The 24,889-nt window shown below is 39.8% G+C and overlaps 1 protein-coding gene and 1 pseudogene across 1 annotated transcript; one reads left to right on the top strand and one right to left on the bottom strand.

The window, feature by feature from the left end:
• Nucleotides 1-684: 684 nt before the first annotated feature.
• LOC123233112 lies at nt 685-24,488 on the bottom strand (annotated as a pseudogene).
• Nucleotides 15,554-20,328, top strand: LOC123234498 (zinc-alpha-2-glycoprotein-like). The gene is made up of 5 exons (XM_044660398.1): nt 15,554-15,668; nt 17,120-17,380; nt 18,281-18,547; nt 19,585-19,863; nt 19,986-20,328. Exons 1-5 carry the CDS (start codon nt 15,554-15,556, stop codon nt 20,180-20,182), a joined length of 1,119 nt encoding a protein of 372 aa, XP_044516333.1. The 3' UTR covers nt 20,183-20,328.
• Nucleotides 24,489-24,889: the final 401 nt, after the last annotated feature.

Here is a 24,889-nt window from a genome sequence, read left to right on the forward strand (position 1 = left end):
GATCTTTTATAAAAAGTAACTGCAAGTTATTGATAACAAAATTTCTTTTTTACTTTCTTAAGTCTAATTCTCTCAAATATTAAACCTTGTTTCTACTCCCCTCTATCTAAAGTTCAACCATGGTCACATTAGGAAATATCTCTGTTCATTTGTTAATCAGAAATACAATTCGAGTGGCATTTATTTCCATCTGCTTCTTCAGCTGGGTTTTAGCTTTATTATATTTTACAAGAAAACAGAAATGTAGTGGCCCAATAAACTCTTTCATGTTGCAACTGAGGCTTAATGATGGCACTGGAGAAAAACAGTGGTGATGCAGAGTAAGGCCAACTCACCCTTATCTGGCCATGGGATCTTTTATTCCTGTCTGGCTTGCATTGTACAAGGAGGTTTTTCTGGTCAGGTTGCCTACACAAAACCTGACTGAAAGAAAAAGTTGACATGCTTTGGTTGATCCAGTTTAAGAGCAATGCTCATTCTTTTGTAGGTGAATAGAGTCTCTCCTTCAATGTGTTAGTTGGGGTATGATACCAATATGAAGAAAATTATCAGTGTAGCTCAGATGTTTCCTTAGCCACTGCAAAGGTATCTCCAACATTGGCTCAATTCCATGAATCAGAATTTGATTCTTCTTTGCCCCGGCTTCAGGAGTAATTGCAGGATAAACTTCTTTTAAGAGTTCTCTTAGTGTAGGCAATTATCCATCTGCAGCAACTGGTCAAAATGACTTCTGAATGAAAGATCATTTAGTTGTTGCTAATAAATTCTATAAGGTATGTATCAAAATCCATTATCTTCTGCAGAATAGTCCGTGAATTTCCAATTAATGGCCCCAAACTGGTAAAATTTATCATTTTGTAATCCCATCCAGAGTTGTTTATGATCCTTTTTCTGTATTTCATAAGTGGCTTGACTTTTAAGCTTTAAATGTTATGAGGGGTGAAGGAACACTAGAGGTCTTGAGCCAGTACAAGCCCAGCAAGAGGATGGAGTTGGTTGTGGTGAAAGAATGAGTGAACTCAGCTGGGAATGAACTCCCTTTATGTTCAAATCCAAACCCAAAGGCTGAGTGCCCAGTGAACCTCACTGCTAGGTACTAGGCTCCTTTAAGATGTCAGGCAGCTGGCCCCTCCCTTCTGAGGAAACTGCCTCCTATAGGATAACGGCAGACCAGCAGGAAGTGGGTGTTAGAGCTTCCTTCCCACAGCAATGGCATTTAGTTCAACCCTAACCGTTCAGAATTCTCTCCTTGTTGCTTGTTCTTCTCAACCTTTGGTGGTAAGCAATAACTACAAGATTCTCTGGTTGAAGGCCATGGGATTTATTGATAACTGGGGAAGGAAAAAGACAAGGTAAGAGGGTTTGATTTTAGCTAAACTGTTAGTATGGTTTGGCTGGCTGAAGCTGGCAAAGGTCCTAAGAAGGTCTTGGCAGGCTGAGGGCTGACAGCCCTCAGTCAAACCTAGCAGTCTTTGGTCAAGAAACTTACCAGATATATTGGCTAAACTTGTAAATTATGATAATAGATAATATTGATTTGTTCTTAATGTTAATTCCTAAAACCCTACTCTATCCTAAGCCTAATTCCCATGTTCCCGCTCCCTCCTCCTGGAGCCTGGTGGAAGGGGGGGGGGGTGAGGGGTAAGTGAGTGCTCAGGGTGAAGTCAGGGGGAAAACAGAACCCAGGCTTGGGTTTCCAGGGCCTTTTATAGTCTCGGTTCAACTGCCAGTTGGCACCTGGCACATGGCGCATGCCATCGTCAACATTCCATCCAGGGCAACTGACAGGATTGCCTAAGCCAAACATGGCAATGCTAAACCTGCATTACATAAAGCATCAGCTTCTTTCATACAAGACATAAAATGGGCTTCAATTGTATCCTTTGATGGACAATGCAGAAGGTCTCTCTCTGGAAAACTCTTAAAATGTACTGTGATATTCCAAGGAAGAGCTGTATTTGATGCAAGAAGATCAAACAACAAACCAATTGGATAATGCCATTTCAGTGATGTGCCTTCATATTCAAATCACATCTCACTAATGCCTTCTTATCTCATAACCTTCTGAAAGTGCTTTTCACTTTGTCAGTAACCAACTTGAAGTAACTTACTCTTGTTAAAGCAATTAATAAGGTTCTGCTTCTCTTTCAGTTATCTAATCTGGAATGTAAAATGGAGTGTAAAATAGGCTGTTATTCATCCAAACCACACATCACAAAGCACATCTTTGTTAGCTGTCATTCTTCCAGTGGATAAGGCAGCACATATAGGATAAATTTTTCCTTTGATTAAAAATACACTTGAACAGGCATGGGAGGTGGAGAAGCCTCCCTCCTACTAGACACTACTTCTGTACTTGGACCCTCCCCTCTAGTCAACTTATTACATGGGATTCAACATTTTGTTGACCACTTCCATGCTTTATCTCTATGTTCTAAAACCATTTTTCCTGGGAGACACAACAGAAGTATTTTCATATTATTTGAAGTTAGAATTATGTAAAAAAAAGGACACAGTCTAAGCCATTACAAATCTGCAGTGCACATCTGAACTATGTGAGTACTTCACAGGATTCTTTATTCACATTGATTGGGATCTAACTGTATTTCTGTCTTGTAATATTACTCCATTCGCTCTAAGAAGTGGTCCTCCTCTTTGAGCTTTCTCTTGTTTCAAATGTAGCTTTACAAAGCACAAAGCTGTTCATGATTGTCCTGTAAAAAATAAAAAGGTGGTTTGGCCAAAGTTGTAATCATATATAATGAGAGAGAGAGAGAGAAGAGAGGGAGAGAGAGAGAGAGAGAGAGAGAGAGAGAGAGAGAGAGAGAGAGAGAGAGAGAGAGAGAAAAGAGACAAGAAGAGAGAAGCCCATTGTGGTCATCTCCATGTTACACTTCCACTTGCCCAGCATCATCCCAGGAAGTCAGTCTTTTCCAGAACAGAAGTAAAAAAAGCTCTCTCCTTCCAACACTCAAATTTTAAACCCCACTAGCTCATCTCTCCTTGCTGGACATTGCATTTTTTTAAACCCTTGACTTCTTTGTATTGACTTATAGGTGGAAGATTGGTAAGGGTAGGCAATGGGGGTCAAGTGACTTGCCCAGGGTCACACAGCTGGGAAGTGTCTGAGGCCAGATTTGAACCTAGGACCTCCTGTCTCTAGGCCTGGCTCTCAATCCACTGAGCTACCCAGCTGCCCCTGGACATTGCATTTTGATGCTCACAGTGACATACCTGGATATCATATTAGATATGGCATTACTCTCAACATCCATCAATAGGGTGCCTAAGGATGATGGTATTTTACTTCACAGGGTCCCAAGAATATGTCTAAGCTTAGCCACCCTAAAATAATTCTTAGATGTCATTAATACTTTTTTTTTCTATTCATAATTAGTTATCATATTCATTCATCTTTTATAAATGTCTTTGGAAAAGCTAATTTTGTAGTTGAACATCCTGAGTGGCAACATTAATATTTCAAACAGCTTCTCTCCTTTTCTTTTTTTAATCAATATTGCTTGTATTTGTTCTAGAGTACATGGCATCTGTCTTGATTGAAATTCCCTAGTAGAATTGGTGGCCTTGAGATGCTATGTGTTGTTTCTCTTAAATCATTGACATTCATTCTTTCAAAATCTATGGTACAATCTGAAATGCCAAATTTTCATTTCTTTATCGATCATAAACTCTATGAAAATGTTGTTACTACCTCTCATTATTCTCATCAATTCTTCATCAACAATCAGTTTCTCCTCATCATTCTAGTCAGAATAGGGGACTTAGAAGAGGTTCCTTTGACCTTTTAAAGAAGTTATTAGTAAGGCAAATTTTCTCATCTGTTATGATTTTGGAAGAAGGATGTCCAATATCCTGAAAATGCTCCCATCAATAGCATATTGTGATGTTGTGTCATATTTATAATCTATTTCCCAAACACAATATCTATTTCCTGTTTCCAACTCTGTGATCTGCGGTATAGTCCCACTATAGTTTTGCCTGTGATTCTCTTTCCATTGGTCATTAATCAAATGCTCCCAAGTTTGCTCCAAATTGTAAATTTATCGTAAGATTTCACCTTCTAAGTTTTCAGGGCTATACTATCACTTCTTTTATCTATTTTTTCTTTTTTTTTTTTAAATTTTAAACCCTTAACTTCTGGGTATTGATTTTTATAGGTGGAAGATTGGTAAGGGTAGGCAATGGGGGTCAAGTGACTTGCCCAGGGTCACACAGCTGGGAAGTGTCTGAGGCCGGATTTGAACCTAGGACCTCCTGTCTCTAGGCCTGGCTTTACTATTTTTTCTTTTTAATTAGATTGGCCTTCCATTAGAGATTCCAAGAATGAATTACATCCCTCAGAGACTCATGGATATCATACTATTTATAAGATTTAGAGCCTATAAAGAATTTAGTAATCATCTAGTTCATCCTTATAATGTGATTTATTGTATAAATTGAGACTTCTAAAGAGTAAGCAACTTGCCTAGTATAAATGAGACAATAAGTACCAGAGGTAGCATCAGGATAATTATTTCTATTCAAAATCCAACCTTATTTACAAGTGGCTATAAGGTCTTGGTACAATAGGATGGTCCATAGAGGGGCAGCATAAACAGGGACCTTAGACAAGGAGTCTCTTGCGCTAGGGTTCTGTACCAGAAAGGTAATGAGGGGAGTTTCTAAGTTTTCCCAGGAGTCCACAGAGATCAAAACAGATTTTTAGGGGCTGATGGTCCTCTATGAAAATGGTGGTAGCCAGGTTTTTGTCTGGGGGTTGGGAGGGAATGAGCAAGTGATTGTAAGCACAGGACCAAGGAGAGAGAAGGGGGGCAGAGTGGTGTCTGTGTTGGCAATGCAGCTCTCTTCTGTTGTGAAGGAAGTCCTACTGTGTGACCTCGAGGGTTCTGTCCCCAGGCTGTTGCCTTGGTCCCTGCTGATAAACAAGCATATAAATGAACTTTAACCAATATCAATTCTCTCTCCACTTGTAGCAGAGTCAAACCTTTGACTCAGTGTCAGGTAAGGGAATATAGTAGGAGCAAAGGAATTTTCCTGTCTATAGTTTGGTTGAAAAACTTCTACACAATGGGAGTACAAGGTCCTATGCCATCCTCCCCACCCCTCCTTCAAATATCTAAGGGAACAGGAGTGATGGTTTCAGTCTTCTGTAGCTTCTTCATAGCTGATAAGGGGTGCAGAATCCCTGGGAGGAGGAGGGGAGGGCATGGGCATGGGGTCTGCGGGGTCCTGTCCATAGCAAAGGTGTAGGTCTAAAGGCTGGGAGATTTGAAGGGCGTGTCTGGCAATCCTATGACAGGGCTGACAGGTCACCAGGGGGAGCATCAGTCTCCAAGGCAGAAGTATGGAAAATGGGCCAGCACCAGATATCTTAGCCAACAGACTCCATCTCCTGAAAACATCCTCTGACAGGAATTTACCCTTTTAGGGAATTTGATTCTGGAGTTGTTTGCAGAGTTGACATGTGATGTTTCTGTTAAAGAATATTCTTTCGGAAAGCCCACATTTACATAGTAACAATATGTCAAAGATGAATTTCTGTACCCCAGATCTTAGAAATCCAGAAAACTTTGGGTTATTTTTCAAAACTCAAGAGCCAAACTTTAATTGTGGCAAATCAAGGCTGCATATACAAGCCATTTATTAATAACTCTACCTAGTTCTCAAAGTATGTTCCCTAAAAATTTGATAATTTTCAATAATTAACCTAATAGGTTGTTTGGGGAAATGGAAACCTGTATTCTTATTCAATTTGCCTTATGTGCTGAGTATGGGAATTTATCACAAAAGAGAAGGCAGACAGGGAAAACATTTCCTCACATCCCAAGGGACACATAGTGAGGGGCTTCACACCGTGGCTGGCTCATGGCATTGTTGTCTCATTCAAGGTTTAGCAGCCCAGATGGTCAGAAAAGTTCAATCCAACTTCAGCCCTCGAATCACTTCTCTAACCATCATAGGTCATTCTGTCTTATTTGTAGTTCATCACCATTGGATCTCAGAAGCCTTCTTTTCCCTTAAAGACAAGTCTTTCCCATTACAGCTCAGAGAAATTCTACTTATCAGCAGTCTAGAAACAATTTTTCATACTCTCAAACAAGCCTTTCACATCCCTACAAGGCTGATCACTCATACACACACACACACACACACACACACACACACACACACACACACACACATATTTTGGTAATAAGGAACACAAGTGCTTAATTGAGTAGCTCCATAGTAAATATAAATAAGGGCTGTATCATCTCCTGGATCTAGGCCTAAGACAAGACCAAACAGGAATCTTTTCAGGGTAACCTTCCAGAGAAATTCCAGAAGCATTTGTGATTGATTTTTCCAAAACCACATAAATCAATTTTAGAAATATCCCTAGGTCAAAGATCCAATTATAAAAGCAGCATTTCTATCTGTTCTGTTTCACCTTCTCTCTCTCTCTCTCTCTCTCTCTCTCTCTCTCTCTCTCTCTCTCTCTCTCTCTCTCTCTCTCTCTCTCTCTCCACAAACCTGCATAAGCAAGTTTTATGGACCCCAGATCAAAGGTCCTCCTTCTTCCACATTCAAACACAACATACTCCTTCACCTTCTTTGATTTGCTTTTACCATCATAAAAATGAACATTCCATTTCGTATAAATACTGTGTCTCTAGTATAGTGCTCATCAGTTATAAATTTTAGGTCATATTAGCAGTAATTCCCATAACAGTCATAAAATTGTGAGCAAGTGTTGTTCATCCATATGCCATTTTTAAAATCCTGCCTGTTTCTGGTCTACTATATGCAATATATATGTTAAAACAGGTCAATATTGAATGAAAATATCAACTAATATCTGGGGGTCTCTCAAGTTACATTCTCAAGATTTGTGTGAGGCAACTCATCAATTATATATTACTCAACACATTTTATAATTTTGGACATGGAAAGTTTGCATTAAGATTCCATAGCTTCAAACAAGCCATCTGGTGGACACAGCTGGCAATTTTACTTCTTTGAACAGCTCCTTAAAATATTCAAATTATACAATTAAAAGATGCTTATCTGTTGTCAACTCTGAGGACATACTCATGTCCTTTGTTGGTATTTCAGTTCCTAAATATCATTGTGGGACAATTATAAATACTATGTTCTCCTTCCTGGCTGAAGACGGGGCTAAATTATTTTTGAAACACATCCAAGTCCAAAGCAGTTTTTCTGAGGGCTGCATGGCTTGATATCTTTCCATGCCCTTTAACTCTTTAGTTACTATACTCATAAAATTTGCATGATTATTTTAAAAACCTGATAATCACTTGAAATTGGATATTAATTAAAAACTTCACAACTTCCAAAATAACTTTGATTAAAATCCCTTAACAATGTTTCCTACACACCAATTTTCCTTACAAACCTCTGCTCAAAAAAGAATAAAACTGCTAGTCTTGCCTCTTTATATCTTAGGACAATTCTACATACCTGATTAAATATTTCTTTCATATTCTGAACTACCATTCTTATATCTTATATCCATTAACTATCTCACACATCATCTGGCTTCTCCTCTTAACTTTTAGTATAAATAGAGGGAGAGGTGACTACTATTAACTTATATTAATAATCTACTACCAAGTCCTATTTGATTTCAGGACTGGTAAAATTTCCTTTGTGAATTAATTATATACAATTTGCATAAAAATTAATTTTCTATCCAGCATACATTTATACAATTTGTATACACCCAATATAGCATTGTAACAAACTATATGTGAGTACTTGCTAATCCTTTCAATTCATACCACATATTTTAAAAATAATTTATAAATCCTAATCAAGTACAACTCTGTATAGTCCAAATACCAAATTCTAAATACCTGTGTAAATTCACCTTACAGATCACCAAATTTAAACTCCTAAAATGTCAATGCTATTAGGTAATCAATTGTTGCTATTTTTAGACAATACAGGAAATAAAGCAACATTTCTTTTTATAAAAAATCCAAAATTAAATCTTAGAAAACATTCTCCACAATTCACTACAACCTTATCCTAATTGGAATTTATATTTATCTAGATCTTATGAAAACAATTTAGCCAGAATAGCGTTTTGCCTTTGAAAAATAAAATTCCTTCTAGGCTACAAGCTGGCTATAAATCACCTTCAAACAGTTCTCAAATTCACATTACAAAACAAAGTTGTAACCAGGAGTTTCTGTGCTCAATAAAATCTGGCTAACATTTCACCTTAACTGACAAACAATTATCACAATAAATGAAATTAAATCATAGCATACAACCATCCTTAAATTTAATCTTAAGTGAAATATATCTCAAATTTTGGAGTAAAATCTCCCTTTTTCTGATCTGAATTTTTCTCCTTCCCCCTTGGGGGCCCATCCAAAGAAGAAAGAAGAAAATCCATTAAAGAGATATTTGCTTATATCCTCTGCTGAGGATTTTTGACTGTGGGAAGGAACTTTTAAATCCCTCCTACTCAGATTTTCTCTCTTTGCTTAGAAATTTTAATATCATTTCTGCTATGCAAAATGGAAAGCAGGATGATTGACACTCAGTAGTTTAGAATTTGGAGCCACCAAGTTTGCCATGAGCCAGCAAGGGACAGACAATTGAGGGCTGACTATATATAAAGCTGAAATTTGAACAAGAAGCGCTCTCAATTTGGAGAAGGGGATTTCTGGTGGGAGGTTGGTTGGGATCTTGGGTAGGCCAAATCAATCCAGGATACCTGCATTCACTATCACATCCTCACCTGCTGTGTGAAGCTGTGCTGTATATCCTAGTCGATTGATCATCAAGGAAGAAGCAACATCAATTCCATAAAATAATCTGGTTCAAGTCAAGCAGCCTGGCTAGCCAGGTTGCAACTGAGGAGATGAATCTCTCCAGCTGATAAGCTCAACCTGATTACCTTCAATTGACAACACCTGATCTTTAGTAATTTAGATAAGCTTTCCTTCACCCCTCTTTCCCTTAGTCCAGTGGTTTCCAAACTCTTTTGGCCTCCCGCCCCCTTTCCAGAAAAAATATGACTTATCCCCCTGGAAATTAATTTTTTAAAATTTTAATAGCAATTAATAGGAAAGATAAATGCACCTGCGTCCATCACCACCTCCCTGGATCACTGCAGCACCCAGCAGGGGGCGGTGGCGCCCACTTTGGGAATCACTGCCCTTAGTACCTATTACCCTTTCCCTAAGTTTATTGTTATTAATTTCTAAACTTACTTAGGTGATTGTCATCATTACCTTAAGGATCAATAACATAGCCTTGGGAATCTGAGGGAAGAGGGATTACCCAAATTACAGTTAAGTCAAGGTCAATAGCATCATCCATCAGCTTTGAAGCCAGGATAAGCAATCACAGAAGTTGTGTGATCCAACCCACAGCCTCTTTATTTGATCACTTATTCCTGGGACGCTGTTATGTTGGGGCTGGATGTTTAGTTTAGCTACAAATATTCCTGTGGTGTTCATCTAGGGATTCCACTCTCACTCAGCTTCAGGCGCTCATATCATCAGAGGACCTTGGGCCATCTTATCATCAATATTACAGTCCCATCTCAGCAACATAACAAAACCTGCTGCTGGAACAAGCACAGCTTTTCCAAGAATGACCATAAATCTGCACCCATCCCAGGTCCTACCTGACATAAGGGCAGTTGGGAGGTCATGACTGTTTTCTTTTCAGGCTGATTTATGGCCATTTTTCCTTGAGCCTGACTGAAATCCTGGGTATAAGGATAAGGGGTGCCCTGCCCAGTATGAAACAGGCTAGTTGTGGAAGGGGCCCCTGTTGGGAGGAGGGGTACAGAGGGCTTAATGGGGGTGCCAATGGTGAACATGGGGATCTGGAGAAGAGGATGGGGAGGGTGGGGAGGATGCGGGGTATAGGTTCCCCATTGACATAGGGGGTTGGCTCTTTCAGGGTCTCCTTGGAGCACAGGAGGAGGAGGATTGTTCTCCAGGAGACCTGCTCTTATCTCCTCAGGAGAGTGGGTTGGCTAGCACAGCAGCCTTTGATTTAGTAGCTGAAAAATTTTAAGAATACATATTAGTGGGGTCTGATAGTCCAATGTTGAGGACTGACCCATTATAGTAAATCACACAAAGACAAGGTTCCAACAGACATCCACAAGACACACATTAATTACGCACTCATCCACTTGAGCCTTTATAGCGACCTGAAGTTCCAAGAGACATTTCAATATGGAACCGGGCTGGGGGCTTAATGCTGTGTCCAGTGGCTCACCAGCCTTGACTGGATCCAGATTCTCAGAATAGATCTCTGGAGTGAAAACAGATCTTTTATGCCAATATCAGCACTCCTAGGCACAGAGCCTCCTAGCTCTGAGAGCGAATACCAGAACAGAGCTCCCAGGTAACAACCTGGGGAGTGAAAACAGCACTCCCAGAATACCCTTAGAGCAGTACCAGAACTCCAGGTTAACAACACCTTAAGGCAAACTAGATCATAACTCTAGAGCAGAACAGATTACCGAACAGATGGCTCCAATAGCTATCAAAATTTGTCCAGGATCTCAAATACCAGAAGCAGGCATGGGCTCCGGAGAAGCCACCATTCACTTTCTCAGCAAAAAAAAAAAAAAACAAAACAAAACACCCTCAAAGGGGATAAGGGTTTGAGACTCCTTCACAGGCTCCAACTTAGCGAGCCCAGATATCTCTCCCCAACCCAAGCACACTCGCTCTTTCACAGCAGCCCTCTCCTAAGTCCTTACCTCCCAGTTCTGGTCCTCAAGATCTCGCTGGGGGGCTCCATCTGAAGTGAGGTACCTCAGATGACAAGTCCAGACACCCAGGAGTTCAATTAATGGAACCAATAATTATTTATTAATCTATTGATTAATAAACATACCTAGCTGGCCAGGACAACCTTCCTAGTGAAGGCTGCCCCGAACTGAAATGAAAATGCAGTTTTTAAAGGGTTCAAGATACAAAGAAAATGTTCATAAATGATATATAACCTTGAGGAACCAGCAGGAACCCTTATCGTTGTCTGGAAGTTATTTTTGCTCAGTAGAGTGGGCTTTGGGACTTCCCCTGTATATCTTATCCTGGACTGTGAAGTAGTAAAGGGAGTCACCTTCTCATGGATCTTGACTGAGACAACCTTCACAGAAAAAGCTCATTTCTGATTTTTACTTTTCCCCGGGGAAAAATAGGTTTTGCTGGACAATGACTTAGTTTACCTCACTTCTAGTGCTTGGCACAAGGTAGATACTATATAAATGTTTATTTCTTTCTCTTTCTTTTCTTTTCCCTTTTTCTTCCTCCCTGTGTCCTCCTTCATCCTAGAAGCTTCCTGAGTCTGTTTCCCTTCCCATTAGCCCAGAGAGTGCAAATTATGTCTCTTATATTAGACTCAGAGCTTTTAGATGGATGAAACCTGGGTCCTGAAACCATACTGGTAGCCAAGAGCTGCTGGAGGACTTGTTTTCCTACACAGCTCCATAATCTCTATCTGCTCCTCCTCTCAGTTCCCTAGACTCACCTGTCTAAGTCTTCCTTAGAGCTAACATGCTAGGATAAGCAGCCAGGACAGGAGCGATCCTTTCCACATTTTCTAACTCTCCATCTTGTTTACCAGAAGGCTCTGGGAATTGTTTTTTTTTTTTTTAAATACAAAGGAGTTTGTGGAAGCAACAGTTCCTCAATCATTTTCTCCAGGGAAAGTCTAAAAGGGAAATAAGGTCCCTCCCTGTACACACAATGTCTCCTATGCCTCACTCTCATCCCTTTTAGAATTCTTTCTGCCAAGGTACTGTTCTTTTAACATTGTTACTATTTGGTTGAGTTGTGTACAACTCTTTAGGACCCCATTTGGGGTTTTCTTGGCAAAGATACTGGAGGGGTTTGTCATTTTCTTTTCCAGCTCACTTTACAGATAAGGAAACTGAGGCAAATAAGGCCTGAAGACTGATTTGAACTCAGGTCTTCCTAACTAGACCTGATGCTCCATCTCTTGTGCCATTTGGCTGCCCCTCTTAGGATTACCGGCTGGCAAATATAATGCTAGGGAGAACCTGTCCCAGAAAAGTAGGCATAAAATTGGAAGGAAAATGGAGACTGTCATGAAACTTTTACTGACTCCTTTAGAAACTGTCCATTCTGATTTTTCACAGATACTGAAACATCTGTGGAATCATTGCAGATAGCATTATGGGCATGCATTCAAAAAGGCACCTATTGACTTTCCAAAGGCCAAACTAAAACTAATTGTCTTTCTCCCCAAATTCTCCCCTCTTCCCACACTTACTATTCCTGCAGAAAGTGTTCCCATCCTCCCAGACCCCCATCTGGCAGTCTCACTGTCAATCTGGATGCCTTTCTGTCTTTACCTCACATGTTCCATCTGTTTTCAGTTCAGGTCATTTCTACCTTCTCTATATATCATATGAATCAACTTTTCTCTTCCTTACATCCACAACTCTTGACAGGCCCTTCTCATCTCTCACCTAGTTGATTACAATAGCCTTTTCATTCACTCCTCTACCTAAAATCTCTCCCCACTATATTCCACCCTCCATATAACTTCCTAATACAAATTGATTTTCCCTATGCTCAGGTCTCACTATGTGACTTCTCTGTTTAACAAAATCCTGGACCTTCCTATGATCTAACTAATCAAGACATACAAAATAAACACACACAACAGACAGGAAGCTCAGATGTGATGATGGACGTATCTGGGGTTATTGTTATTACTGAGTTCGATGAGAAATCTGAGATGGAAGAGATCACTTTCCTGGGAAAGAATGGAGCTCAGGGAAAGTTTCATGGAGTTGGGGGAAATATATTGGATGGAGATTGAGGATACATGCATTTCAGGTACTTGGATGAGGAAGTGGGATCAAAAGCAGAACAGGGATGAGTCAGGGTGAGGGAAAGGGAAATAGAATAGTATTAAGTGAAATTGCCATAGAAATCACATTTCAGTAGAATACCACAAAGCCCTCCATTAAGGAAGGCCTCCAACATCTTAAGTGAAACCTTTGCCATAAAATGATGGAAGGACATGGACAAGAGTCATACAAGATGGTTAGGAATGGACAGGCTAAGATAAAATCATTAAAATGATCACCAGAATTGATGAGATCACAAAATAACTTGAATATTTAAGACAGGATCATGCATTTATACATATTCAGTCACAATGATGAGTGACAGAAGATTTTGGGTTTTGTTTTAATTAGAGGTAGTTTCTTTTTGAACAATCACGTCATCTTTCAGCGCAGTATGAAATGTAAAGGATAATTTTTTTAAATGACTCTTTTGGAAGGATTTTCTTTATATTTAAGGTCATGCTGGTAAATATTTATCAATTAACTCTCAAAAATATGTACAGTTTCCAGTTTCATTTGCACTCTTAACCTTTTCTCCAACAATTTGTTAAGTCTAGACAATCTAAAAATAATCAAGTCCTGCTTTGTGTGCACCAGTTTCAGAGATACGAAGGCTCTCACTGAGAATGTAACAATGGGCTTGCTTTCCCAGTAAGATGGTTCCAGTCCAGCGTACTCTTGCTTATACCAAAGATTCACAAGTCTAGGTACTGTCTATCTGTCCATTTTGAATGAGGAGTGACATCACCAAAGTAGCATAAAAGGAAAGTTTTACAGTCAGTGATGTGAAGCTTGAATTGGAAAAGGGATTGAAATGGAAGTAGGAAGACAAGTTAGGAGCCTATTCTAATAATTATGTGGGAAGAGACAAGAATTTGGAGAAAGGAGATTGAAGTAGGTGATTGAGGGAAAAGCCTGGAAGCAAGAGATATTGTGTAAGTAGAAGGAGTAAGTATCTGTCACCTAATTGGCTATATGAGGTTATGAAGAGGAAAGAAGAACATAAGACTCTAAATTATAAGCCTTTCAGACCGAGAAGATGAGAATCAATTGATAAACACTTATCACTGCTGTTCGGTCATGTCATCTATTTTTGACTCTCCACAATCCAATTTGAGATTTTCTTGGCAGAGATATTGGAGTACTTGGTCATTTCCTTCTCTAGTTTGTTTTCAAGATGAGGAAACTCAGGCCAGCAGGAGCTAATTGACTTACCCAGGATCACATTTGACCAGGGTCTGATGCCAGATGTGAACTCAGCAAAAGGAGTCTTCCTGACATCAGGTCTGGCATTTCTCCATCTTGCCACCTAGCTGCCATACTATGTGTCAGGCATTCTTCTAAATGCTAGAAATTAGGGAGAGGGGCAAGGAATGCTTTGGGAGAAAGATTAATTAAGACTTCACTTTAAGGCAGAGTGAAGTTTTGTTCATGGTGGGACAAATGGAGAAATTTCCACAAGAGAGTTATGAATAGAGGACTTTGAGCTCTGGGAAATTGAATGTATAACCAAGACTTCCAGGGTCACATGCATGGAGATTGATAACTGAAGCCCAGGGATAAAGGTAAGTTAACACTTTCCAGAACCAGTGCCCTTAGGTCCAAATCCCAGGGAAGGGAATAGACTCAGACTCAGGGATGAACAAGGATGTTACACCTCCCAGTCATAATGATAATGATAAAAGCCAGACACACAGATGGTGAGCCTACAAACACTGCAATATGCCACCCAGGATTCAGTGCCCTGGTCCTGGCAGTCATCCAGGGGCCACATTGGGCTTGATTATTTTTAGGTTGTCTAGACTTAACAAGTTGTTGGAGAAAAGGGTAAGAGTGCAGATGAAACTGGAAACTGTACATATTTTTTGAGAGTTAATTAATTAATAATTAATCAGCATGGAAAGGCAATGTGGAATAGGATCAAGAATATCAACAGACCTAACATTAGTATGGCTTCTCTTTGAATTCTTCCTTAGACTTTTGCTAGTTTCACTCTAGGAAAGTACTTTAACCTCTCTTGGACTCAGTTTCCTTGTCTGAAAAATGAGGATGGATAATAGTGCCTGTTTGTGCCCCACAGGATTATTGTGACAAACAAGTGAGATAATAATAAACGGGAAGTCCTTTGCCTACCTTAGAAGGTTGTATTCACTGTTATTATTATTATTAAGGGCATATTTTCAGACAGGTAGCTCCATTAAAAACCGCCCCATAAAATCAGGGGGTCCCTGAGAGCAGGATAAAAGGAGCAATGGGGCCTCTTCCTATTTCTCCCCTTCAGAATGAAATCTCCCTTCAGATAGAATAATGTCTAGGTCCAACTAACACTTAGGAATGACAACTGGATGGTTGGCACTGAAACAACCAGTCCATCTTGGGGCTTGCCAGAAAGTACCTGATGATGACTGTGCTCTGAGGTGCTCTCGTCTCACCACAGACTCTGTTTCACTTCCTCTCTTATGTCTGCTGAGCAGGGAACGTTTCAGCCTGGTAGCAGGCATCTTAGATGACATTGAGAAGAGGGCAGGGTCTAAGCAGAGCCAACCCCATCCTGGGTAGGGTTAGAGGATAAAAAGCCATGTTATATAGATGGGAGACCTCAGTTCCCTTTTAGGTGCTGCCTGAGGCTGTGTGGCATCTAAAGCTTCCCCAGCTGTGGTGTGCTTGATGAAGCCAGGCAGTCCCCTTCCGTGGGCTATGGAGTGTCAAAGGAGCTGGAGATGGCTCTTTTTAGCTGGGATTTTCATTATGGAAGTATTTGCCTTGAGAAAGACACAGGCAGGTAAGTTTTGAAAGAAGGGAGTTCAGTAGACAGTGTAGAGACAATGGAACTTTTGGTCTGTTGGGGAAAACTTATTCATTCCCTTCAAAAGGCTTGGGGTAAAGCAGTCAGTTAACAAACATTTATTCAGTATATTTGTTAATTAATTATTAGTAAGCATATCTTTAAGCATAATTTTTGGTGTACTCCAGAGAAAATGCAAGGTACTGGGGATACCACCCACCACCAAAACAACAACAACAACAACAACAACAACAAAAACAGAAAAAACATAGTCGCTACCTAAAAGGAGCTCATGCTCTAAAAGGGAGAGAGAACATGAAAATTAAAAAATAACAAGATATATCTAAAGGAGATGAAAAATAACAGAAAAAATCTAACAATTGTAGCCCATGATGGAATGTTTGGTGTGAAGGATGGTAAATGGGCCAATTTGACTGAAATTTTAAATGCATGAAGGAGAGGACTAGGAATAGAACCTAGAAAGGAAGATGGGAATCAGAATAGGAATGACTTTAAATGCCATTAGCTGCCAAAGTTTGTATTTCATCATAGAAGAAGTAGGGAACCACTAAAGTTCTTTGGAGATACAGTGTAGTGTGCTTTAGGAATAGAAAACTGGGGAGGACTAATTGGAGAAGGGAGAATTCAAAAGAAGGAAGCCCATTTAGGAGGAAATTGCCAAAATCCTGGTGAGGGGGAATAAGGGCCTGAAGTAGGGTGAGGGATGTGTGAATGGAAAGAAAAAAAGAGAAATTTGAGAGAGGAGCTGAAGGTAAATTATTTGGGCTTGGCCAATGGTCAGATATTGGGGAAGGAGAGAAAAGGGGAAGATTTGAGAATTGATCTGAGATTACAAACTTGGATGATTAGGATATTTGTGCTGTTGCTGGAAAAAATAGAAAGTAAGTGAGAAGCATGGGTTTAGAAAGAAGTGAATGACTTACATTTTTGACATACTGAGTTTCAAATATCTACAAGCAATCTAATTGGAGAGGTCTGAAAGGAAAGGTTTTTAAATAAGCATCTACTAATCCTCTATTATGCAGTAGATACTGTAATAAAACCCTATAAATACCTCCTTTCAGTACCAATAGAACCCTAAGGGGTCAGTGTCTTTACTATTCTCATTTTATGGATAAGGAAACTCAGGTTTAAAGAGCTTTCGTGATTTATTTGCCCAGGCTCATACAACTTAAATGTCCAAAAACAGATTTGAACTACAAACCCTGCACTCTATCCACTGCACAAATTAGATGATAGTCTTGGAGCTCAAAAGAAAGAGTCTAAGAGTTGGATATGTAAATTTTGGAGTCATCTGTTTAGTTACATTTAATAAGGGTGGGAGAAAGAGAAAGGGAAAAGAAATGGCTGAGAGGAGGCTCTGGTTCTCTGGTATCCCCAAACCTGAAACATTATTTTCTCTTCTTCTCTTCCTTCCTATAATTCAGTCCACCACAGACATGAGATTCAATTCATCACAGTGGGTACAGGCCACTCTATCTTGGAACTAAGCGAATTTAGCCTCATAGATGATGTTGAAGTGGCATCTTATAACAAAGGACAGAAGCAAATTACTATCAAGATACCCTGGATCTCCAAAGTACTGGGAGTCAATTATCTCACACAGGTGCATGATTTATTGGTGAAGCATGAACCACATTTCCTCTGGCTACTCCAATTCTTAGCACAACATGACATCAACGATGATAGTAAGTTAGATCAACTAATTTTCCCCCATCCTGTTTTTCAACATATTTTATTTCTCTCCCAAGCCCAGCACATCAAAGGATCCCAGTAGATCATATAACTGAGACAAATTTCTTTGGTCCCAACCCACTCTATCCTTCTCTGGAGAAAGAGCTATGAAGGATCCAGCCCTGGCCCTTAGGCTTGTATCATCCATGTTTCTGTGATGCAGTTTGAACATGGATGATACAGGCTTCACCCAGTTGGATTAACATCCAGGATCCCCATCTCCTATTATCCTTTTAAGATATTTCTACCTTCTGCCAGTGAATTTAATTTCTTAATCAATAAATCTAAACTCTGAGAATAAAGTCCTGCGCTCACCTACAGTCATGGAAGTTAAAAAAGTGCTGCAGTCCATCCTAGTTACCGATCTCTCTCTTCATCTAGATTTCAGACATTAGTTCTAGCACCACCTCCTTTCATTATCTTTTACTCCTGCAATTACAACACACAACAGATACACCAAAGCAGTAATTTTCTGGGTTTTGTTTGAAAGGAAAGAAAATACCCAAATTCAGATATAAATTGTCCATAGATCTTTAAGAGCAAAAAAGTGCACTAAAAATTTGGGGATGCACCACATAACATAACAGTTCAAACTGTACATAGTAGAAATGGACATAGACCCAGGATGAAGAGAATGTAAGTCCGAAGTTAGTCTACCCTACCTGAGTTTCCTGTGATTCTCTGGAGACAGTCTGACTTGATTGTGAGCCACAAGATAATTTAACCTAAACCATAACCCAATGTTTTTAAAAAGGGAAAATCCTTTTCATACATCTCCCCCAAAGATGGGCTCCTCCTTTGGGTTCCCTGTCCTCTTTCCACCCATAAAAACCCAACTCTGTGTTCCTCCACAGGAAACCACACAGCCCAAAACCTGATAGAATGTGAAGTGGACAATAATATCACAGTAAAGAGTCACATTCATTTAATTTTGGATGGGGAGGAAAGTTCCCGGATAGATGAAGAGGTTGGGCATTGGGAGAACATAAAGCCTGAAGCCAAGCAATACCAATACATTCTGGAGAGTCCCTTCTGGACCAATCTAAGGAAAAGCTACATGAAGCTATATTGTGTTGACTTGATGAAGAAAATCGTTGGGTATTCAAGCTTAAGGGATAATGGTGAGTGTTTTCTTCTTCCCATCTCCTCCTTAAAGGTCTAGGTCACCTCCAAAATTCTGTGCAGTCATTGGAGTCCCAGAGAAAGGGGCAGGCAGTAACCCCACCTTCTGATCATAGCCCCAGTTGACAATGGGAAAATTTGTTTTAAATGTAAGAAAGCTTGAATAAGGTTCTATCTTTTTTCCTTCTTTTCTTTTTCTTACTTTTTCATTTCTTTTTCCCCATATTTCCTCCTTTCTTTCCCACTTTCCTTCCTTCTCTCTCTTTTCATCTATCCTTATTTCCTTTCATTTTTCTCTGCTTTCTTTTCTTTTGTCTTCCTTTTTCTGTTATTTCAGTCCTTTCCTTCCTTCCTTTTCTCCTTTCTTACCTTTTCTTTCCTTTCTCCTTTCTGTCTCCCTTCCATTCTTTCCTTCTTTCTTTTTTCTATTCCTCAAGTTAAAGTCTTCCTCCCATGACTCATAAAGACAAGAGGGTGACCCTAAGAGTTAAAAATCATAGCAGGTAAATACACACTCTGAAACAATCTCTCCAGCTGAGAAATCTATGCTCATAGGCCCAGTGATGATGAACTACATATCTGCTGTTTACAGTCTAGCCAAATTTAGAACATCAGCACCAGTAATGTTTTACTTTTATTTGGAGAGGAAGTGACAGAGATACATGAAGGATAGCCTCGTAAGCATGGTAGGTATGCAATCTTCATGATCAGTAGTGTCCCCACTGATTCAATCATGGATCATAGAAGCCTAAGCTTCTTAAAGATGGTTTGGAAAGCTGTTGGTGATACGTTTGTCAAAAACAACTGATGGTGACTCAGTAACCTAGCATTAATCTAGCACTCTTTGAGGTGTCCAGGGAGATACACAAGAATAAAAGCTACTCTCAAGGACCTGATGAATCCATTGGGCACAACAGCATAGGAGATGTGGGAATAAGGAATCTGAGAACATTAATGAAGATAAAGATAAAATGGAAGCATCAAACACTGACTAAGATTGTGACATGAGACCTTCCTTCTTGATCTCTCCTCCTAGTGGCCCCAGAGGTGGTCGTATCTCAACATGTCAGTCCAGAAGGCAGCATCATTCTCTCCTGCATTGCCACAGGTTTCTACCCTCGCTCCATCATCATGCACTGGGAAAAGAATGGGAAGCTGGGGATATGGGGAAATGAGAGTTCCAGTGGCACCCTGCCCAATATGGATTCCACCTTCTACCTCAAAGTTACCTTAGAGCTCCCACCAGAGGACTCAGGTGCAGGTTATAGCTGTGTGGTAGAACACAGTGAGCTGAAGAGTCCTGCTATATATTCAGGTCAGTGTTTTAGCTACACACTCTCATCACATCCCAAGAAAATGGGCCCCAGAATATAATTCTATTATCTCCCCACTTCTTTCATTGAATGCACACTCACTTACATTCTACTCTTTGTGTAGTCCCTAGAAAGTCCACTAGGAAGAAGCCTTGGATTCTTGCACTGGGCATCATATTGGCTGTCATCCTACTGCTGAGCTGTGCTGGTGTCTTCATCAAATGGAAGATAAGGAAGACAGTATGCATGCAAGAATTGAGAAGTGACAGGAAGATTTTGGATTGGGAGCACCCACGAAGACAGGAGATAATGCTATCATAGCAACCTCAATAACTGACTGTAAAAAAATGTTTTGAGACGAGAATCCCAGAATATTAGGGTCAAAGTATTACACAAAGCCTATGAAATCCAAACCTCACTTGATTAAAAAAAAAAAAACTCCTCAATATCATCCTAGCAATTCACTCTCTCCAAACCTCAGTCAGCTTATCTGTAAAAGGGAGATGTTAATGGCACTTGCATCACAGAAATAGTCACATAAAGTTCCAGTCAAACCTTTAAGTGCTGTGGAAATATTGGTAATCATTATGACTCTATTAATGCAGTTAGAGACCACTTTTTTTAAGCTGTCATGCCAAGGTCAAGTCATGCTCCTGGTTTCTATGAAGTTTTCAGTCCATTAAAATATCCAGGTCTTTATTATTACAGAAAATATTTTATTGGTTTGTGCATGTGTATCCATTTTACACAACTATAGTATTTAAATTTTATATTTATTTCAATCTGATCCAATGCAATCCAATAAGAATTTTTCAAGGACCTATTAGTGTTTTGCTAGACTCTTGTAACACAAAGACCAAAGCAAAATAGTCCCTGCTCTCATAGAGCTTACATTCTATTGGAGTAACTCCTATAAAATTTCATCTTTTTGTATTCTGCCCATTATTCTACCCTTTAAAAATCTTTTGGGACCTTGCTTCATCCCCTGGTGTTATTTATATTTTTGATGACATTAGCTACCCCTCCTGGATTGGAGTCATCTCCACATTTGATGTACATGTCATCTATGGCTTCATTCAAGCCATCACAAAGCATGGTAGCTCTTAGTGAAGAAATTTCTCTTGCTAGACACTCACAAATTGGTCAATCATTTCTTTCAATTCATTAGAGTAAATATTTATTAAATACTTGCTATGCTCAAATTAATAGATAGCATGAGTTATAGAATAGAGACTCTGTCCTGAAGTTAGAAAGACCTGGATTCAAGTCTCACATATTAGCTGTGTGACCTTGAACAAGTCATACTGAGAGCATCAGGTAACTCTGTATGACTAAATTATAGAAAGTGAAAATCTTCACTGATAGAGGGAGTTCCTCAAAGGGATTTCCCTATATTCATGATAGCACATATCAAGACCCCCCATTAATAGCTCCAAACTGGTCAAATTTATCATTTTGTAATCCCATCCAGAGTTGTTTATGATCCTTTTTCTGTATTTCATTGATGGCTTGACTTTTATATTTTAAAGCATCAGCTTCTTTCATAGAAGACATAAAATGGGCTTCCATTGAACCTTTGACGGAATGCAGAAGGTCTTTCTCTGGAAAACTCTTAAAATGTGCTATGATGTTCCAAGGAAGAGCTGTATTTGGTGCAAGAAGATCACACAACAAACCAATTGGTGTCAAGATCTATTTATCATCTCCTGATAATCTGATAAGGATGGCTTAGTTGATAAGAAAGTAACAGGACATGGGAGATTTTTCTGTCTGCTCATGCTTCTGCTACATCTCTCACAAATGAGCTTAGGATTTTATTTATATAATGTATACCAACCCCAATTCACACACACACACACACACACACACACAACTTTACAGCTGTGTAGAGGTTACAAATTATACAAAAAAAAACCTTAGAGGCTTCAAAGTAGAGATAGAACAGGGTCCAAGGCCAAATTCTAGCCGCTTATTATCAGAAAGCTAATTCTGGGAATAGTAACTATATTCTATAGATATCCTAAATTAATTGAGTCTTGTACTTTTTATTGGGAGGACTGCACCTGGTTGGATGTCTAAGGAATATTTTTAGAGTTCAGGCACCTTAATTTTCTTGGAGAAAAATTGTTACCTTTGTAACTGCTGCTTTGCTAAGAACTTAAAGCTTTCCAAGCTATAATGTTTTTACAATAAGAAAAGGTGTGGTTCTGAAAAGGAGTCAAAAGAGGAATATCAATGGCTTCCAACAAATTGGATAATGCCATGTCAGTGGTGTGCCTTTATATTCAAATCATATCTGTAACATGGATAATCTTAAGTGGGTTGAACTGCCTCACAGAACTCCACAGGAGAGGGGGCAGTTGGGGCAGTTAAGAATGTGAAAGCAAGACACCCAGCTTGGCAAGATGACTCTTTGGGGGGACAGTAGCTGAGCTTATCTATAACCCAGAGAGCAGGGTGGTTCATTGCTGAATACTCCTTACAGACTCTAACCAGACTGTTTTCCAAAGGCTGTGAGCACTGTGACAAAACCTTGTAAGCAGTGTCCCAGCCAATCCCTAGCCAATTACAGATCTACAATCAAGACCATCTCGGACTTGTTATTTTTAGATTTTGAGATAGTTTAGATTGTGCTGGAGTTTAGGGAGAAATAGTTTTTATTCAGGGGCTTTCCCCTTTGGGGGAATAGTTTCTCTGACAGCACTTTTGAAAATCTTAGATAGATTTTACCTCACCCTCAAACTTAGTCCTTTTCCCTCCTTCCCAGGTTCCATGAATTAACAAATCCCACCTCTTTTTAAGAGTGTGTGGGAGTAATACAAAAACCCAGGACAATTCTGAGAAATTTATGGTAAAGAACACTACCCACATCCAGAGGAAGGACTGCAGGAGAGGAAACATATAAGAAAAACAGCTGCTTGAACACACGGGTTGGGGTAGACATGATTGAGGATGTGGACTCGAAACTACCACACCAATGCAACCACCAACAATTTGGAAATAGGTCTTGATCAAGGACACATGATAAAACCAGTGGAAATGTGTGTCGGCCATGGGTGGGGGGAAGGTGCGGGGGGTGAAGGGGAAAGTAGGAGCATGAATCATGTAACCATGATAAAAATGATTATTAATAAATGTTTAAAATTTTAAAAAAAAAGAGTGTGTGGGAGCGAGGTGTTGTGTTTCAGGTTATATAGCGTAATTCATGCTTTACCTAAGCCAAATATCCATCTTGTCAGATCCTGAGAGTAGTTGAGATCCAATGATCAAGAAAGTTGCTTGAAGACATCCTGAGTATTTTACCTATCTTGGGCTTAGTGTTATAATTATGGGAGGTCTCTTGTATCTATTTGAGATGGTAGAAATGATGTACAGAGAGGAATAAGATGACACTTCTCCTTTTTAACAGTTGCCCAGACAGGATCCTCAGGTCAAAAGAGGTTTATCCTTTAGGACCCACCTGGGGTTAATTGATATATTGATTTGGGCTCTTCAGCTAGGATAAGACTGTGTTGTCTCCCTTCCCAAACAAGCTTTGAAATTGATTTAGGAAGGTACTTTAAACTTTATATATTAAACAGGAAGGATAAGGGTAAAGGACTGTGGTATAGGAGACCCTACTTTAATTGTTACTAATGAAACTCTCAACTGCTGGCAAATGAAGAATCAGTGTAGCTTCCCTCTGGTTCAGCCTGGCCAGGACTAAACCAGAGTAGGTGAACTGCTGGGAAATCTTCAGCTTCTTCTTCTGTAGATCTTCAGCCTTAACAGTTGAGTTATATCCGCCCTTTCCACCCTCTTCTTCGTCTCCTGCCCACTTCCCGGATCCCTCCCGGGCCCTGGGAAACCTAGATATCTAGATGATGAAACTCCCAATATCTAGGGGCAGCAGACACCAAGGTGGTGGCCAGGTACAGGTTGGACGGTATCTCAAGTACAGGAAGAGTTTGCAGAGAGATGTTTGCACCCTCTCACTCGAAGACCAGGATCCACTGATCTCCAGCTTCAGCACAGGTCAGAGACCCAGAATCTCTCCTCAGGGTTCTCAACTGCCCTCTCCTGCCTCTCGCATGCCTCCCTGGGAACATTCTATCCAACCGACTTATTTGTCAATCAAAGGTGAACTTCAAGCTCCCAGAGATTCAATATAACATTAGGGAATAAGCCTCAAACAGTGGAGGTTGTCAATTTCTGTGGGGTTATTCCCTTTTTGCCAGCCAATTTAGCCCAGTGAAAGATAGATCAGATAGCCATTATTTTTGGACAGAAAAGGATTCTGTTAATAACAGTTATCAGAAGCTGCAACTGCCAAAGGAGGGGGTGGAGAAAGAATTCCATTCACTCATTCCCCTCCCCTTGCTAGAAATTCTACAGCCAGGGGCTTGAAGCCTGCTGAGACAACATTGCTAACTGGACTCTAACATATCTCACTAATGCCTTCTTGTCTCATAACTTCTGAAAGTGCTTTTTCACTTTGTCAGTAACCAACGTCAAGTAACTTATTCTAAGGTAAGAGCAAATAATGAGGTTCTGCTTCTTTTTCAGTTATCAGATCTGGATAGAGTGTAAAATGGGTTGGTATTCATCCAAAGCACCCATCCCAAAGCACATCATTGTCAGCTGTCATTCTTCCCATGGATAAGGCAGCACATATAGGCTAAATTTTTTTTTTTTTTGGATTAAAGATACACTGAGACCCTGCCTGGTGAGGGCTCGAACAGGCATGGAGGTAGAGAGGTCCCCCTCCCGCCAGGTGCCACTTTCATACTTGGGCCCTCCCCTCTAGTCAAATTCTTTCATGGGGTCCAACATTTTATCAATCACTTCCATGCCTTATCTCTATGTTCTAAAACCATTTTTCATGGGAGACACAACAGAAGCATTTTCATATTATTTGAAGTTAGAATTATGTAACAAAAAGGGCACTTAGTCCAGCCCATTAGAAATATGCAGTGCACATCTGAACTATGTGACTACTTGATTGGATTCCTTATTCACACTGATTGGAACCTAGTTGTATTTCTGTCT

The sequence above is a fragment of the Gracilinanus agilis genome, chromosome 2, assembly GCF_016433145.1.
Source record: "Gracilinanus agilis isolate LMUSP501 chromosome 2, AgileGrace, whole genome shotgun sequence".
NCBI lineage: Eukaryota > Metazoa > Chordata > Mammalia > Didelphimorphia > Didelphidae > Gracilinanus > Gracilinanus agilis.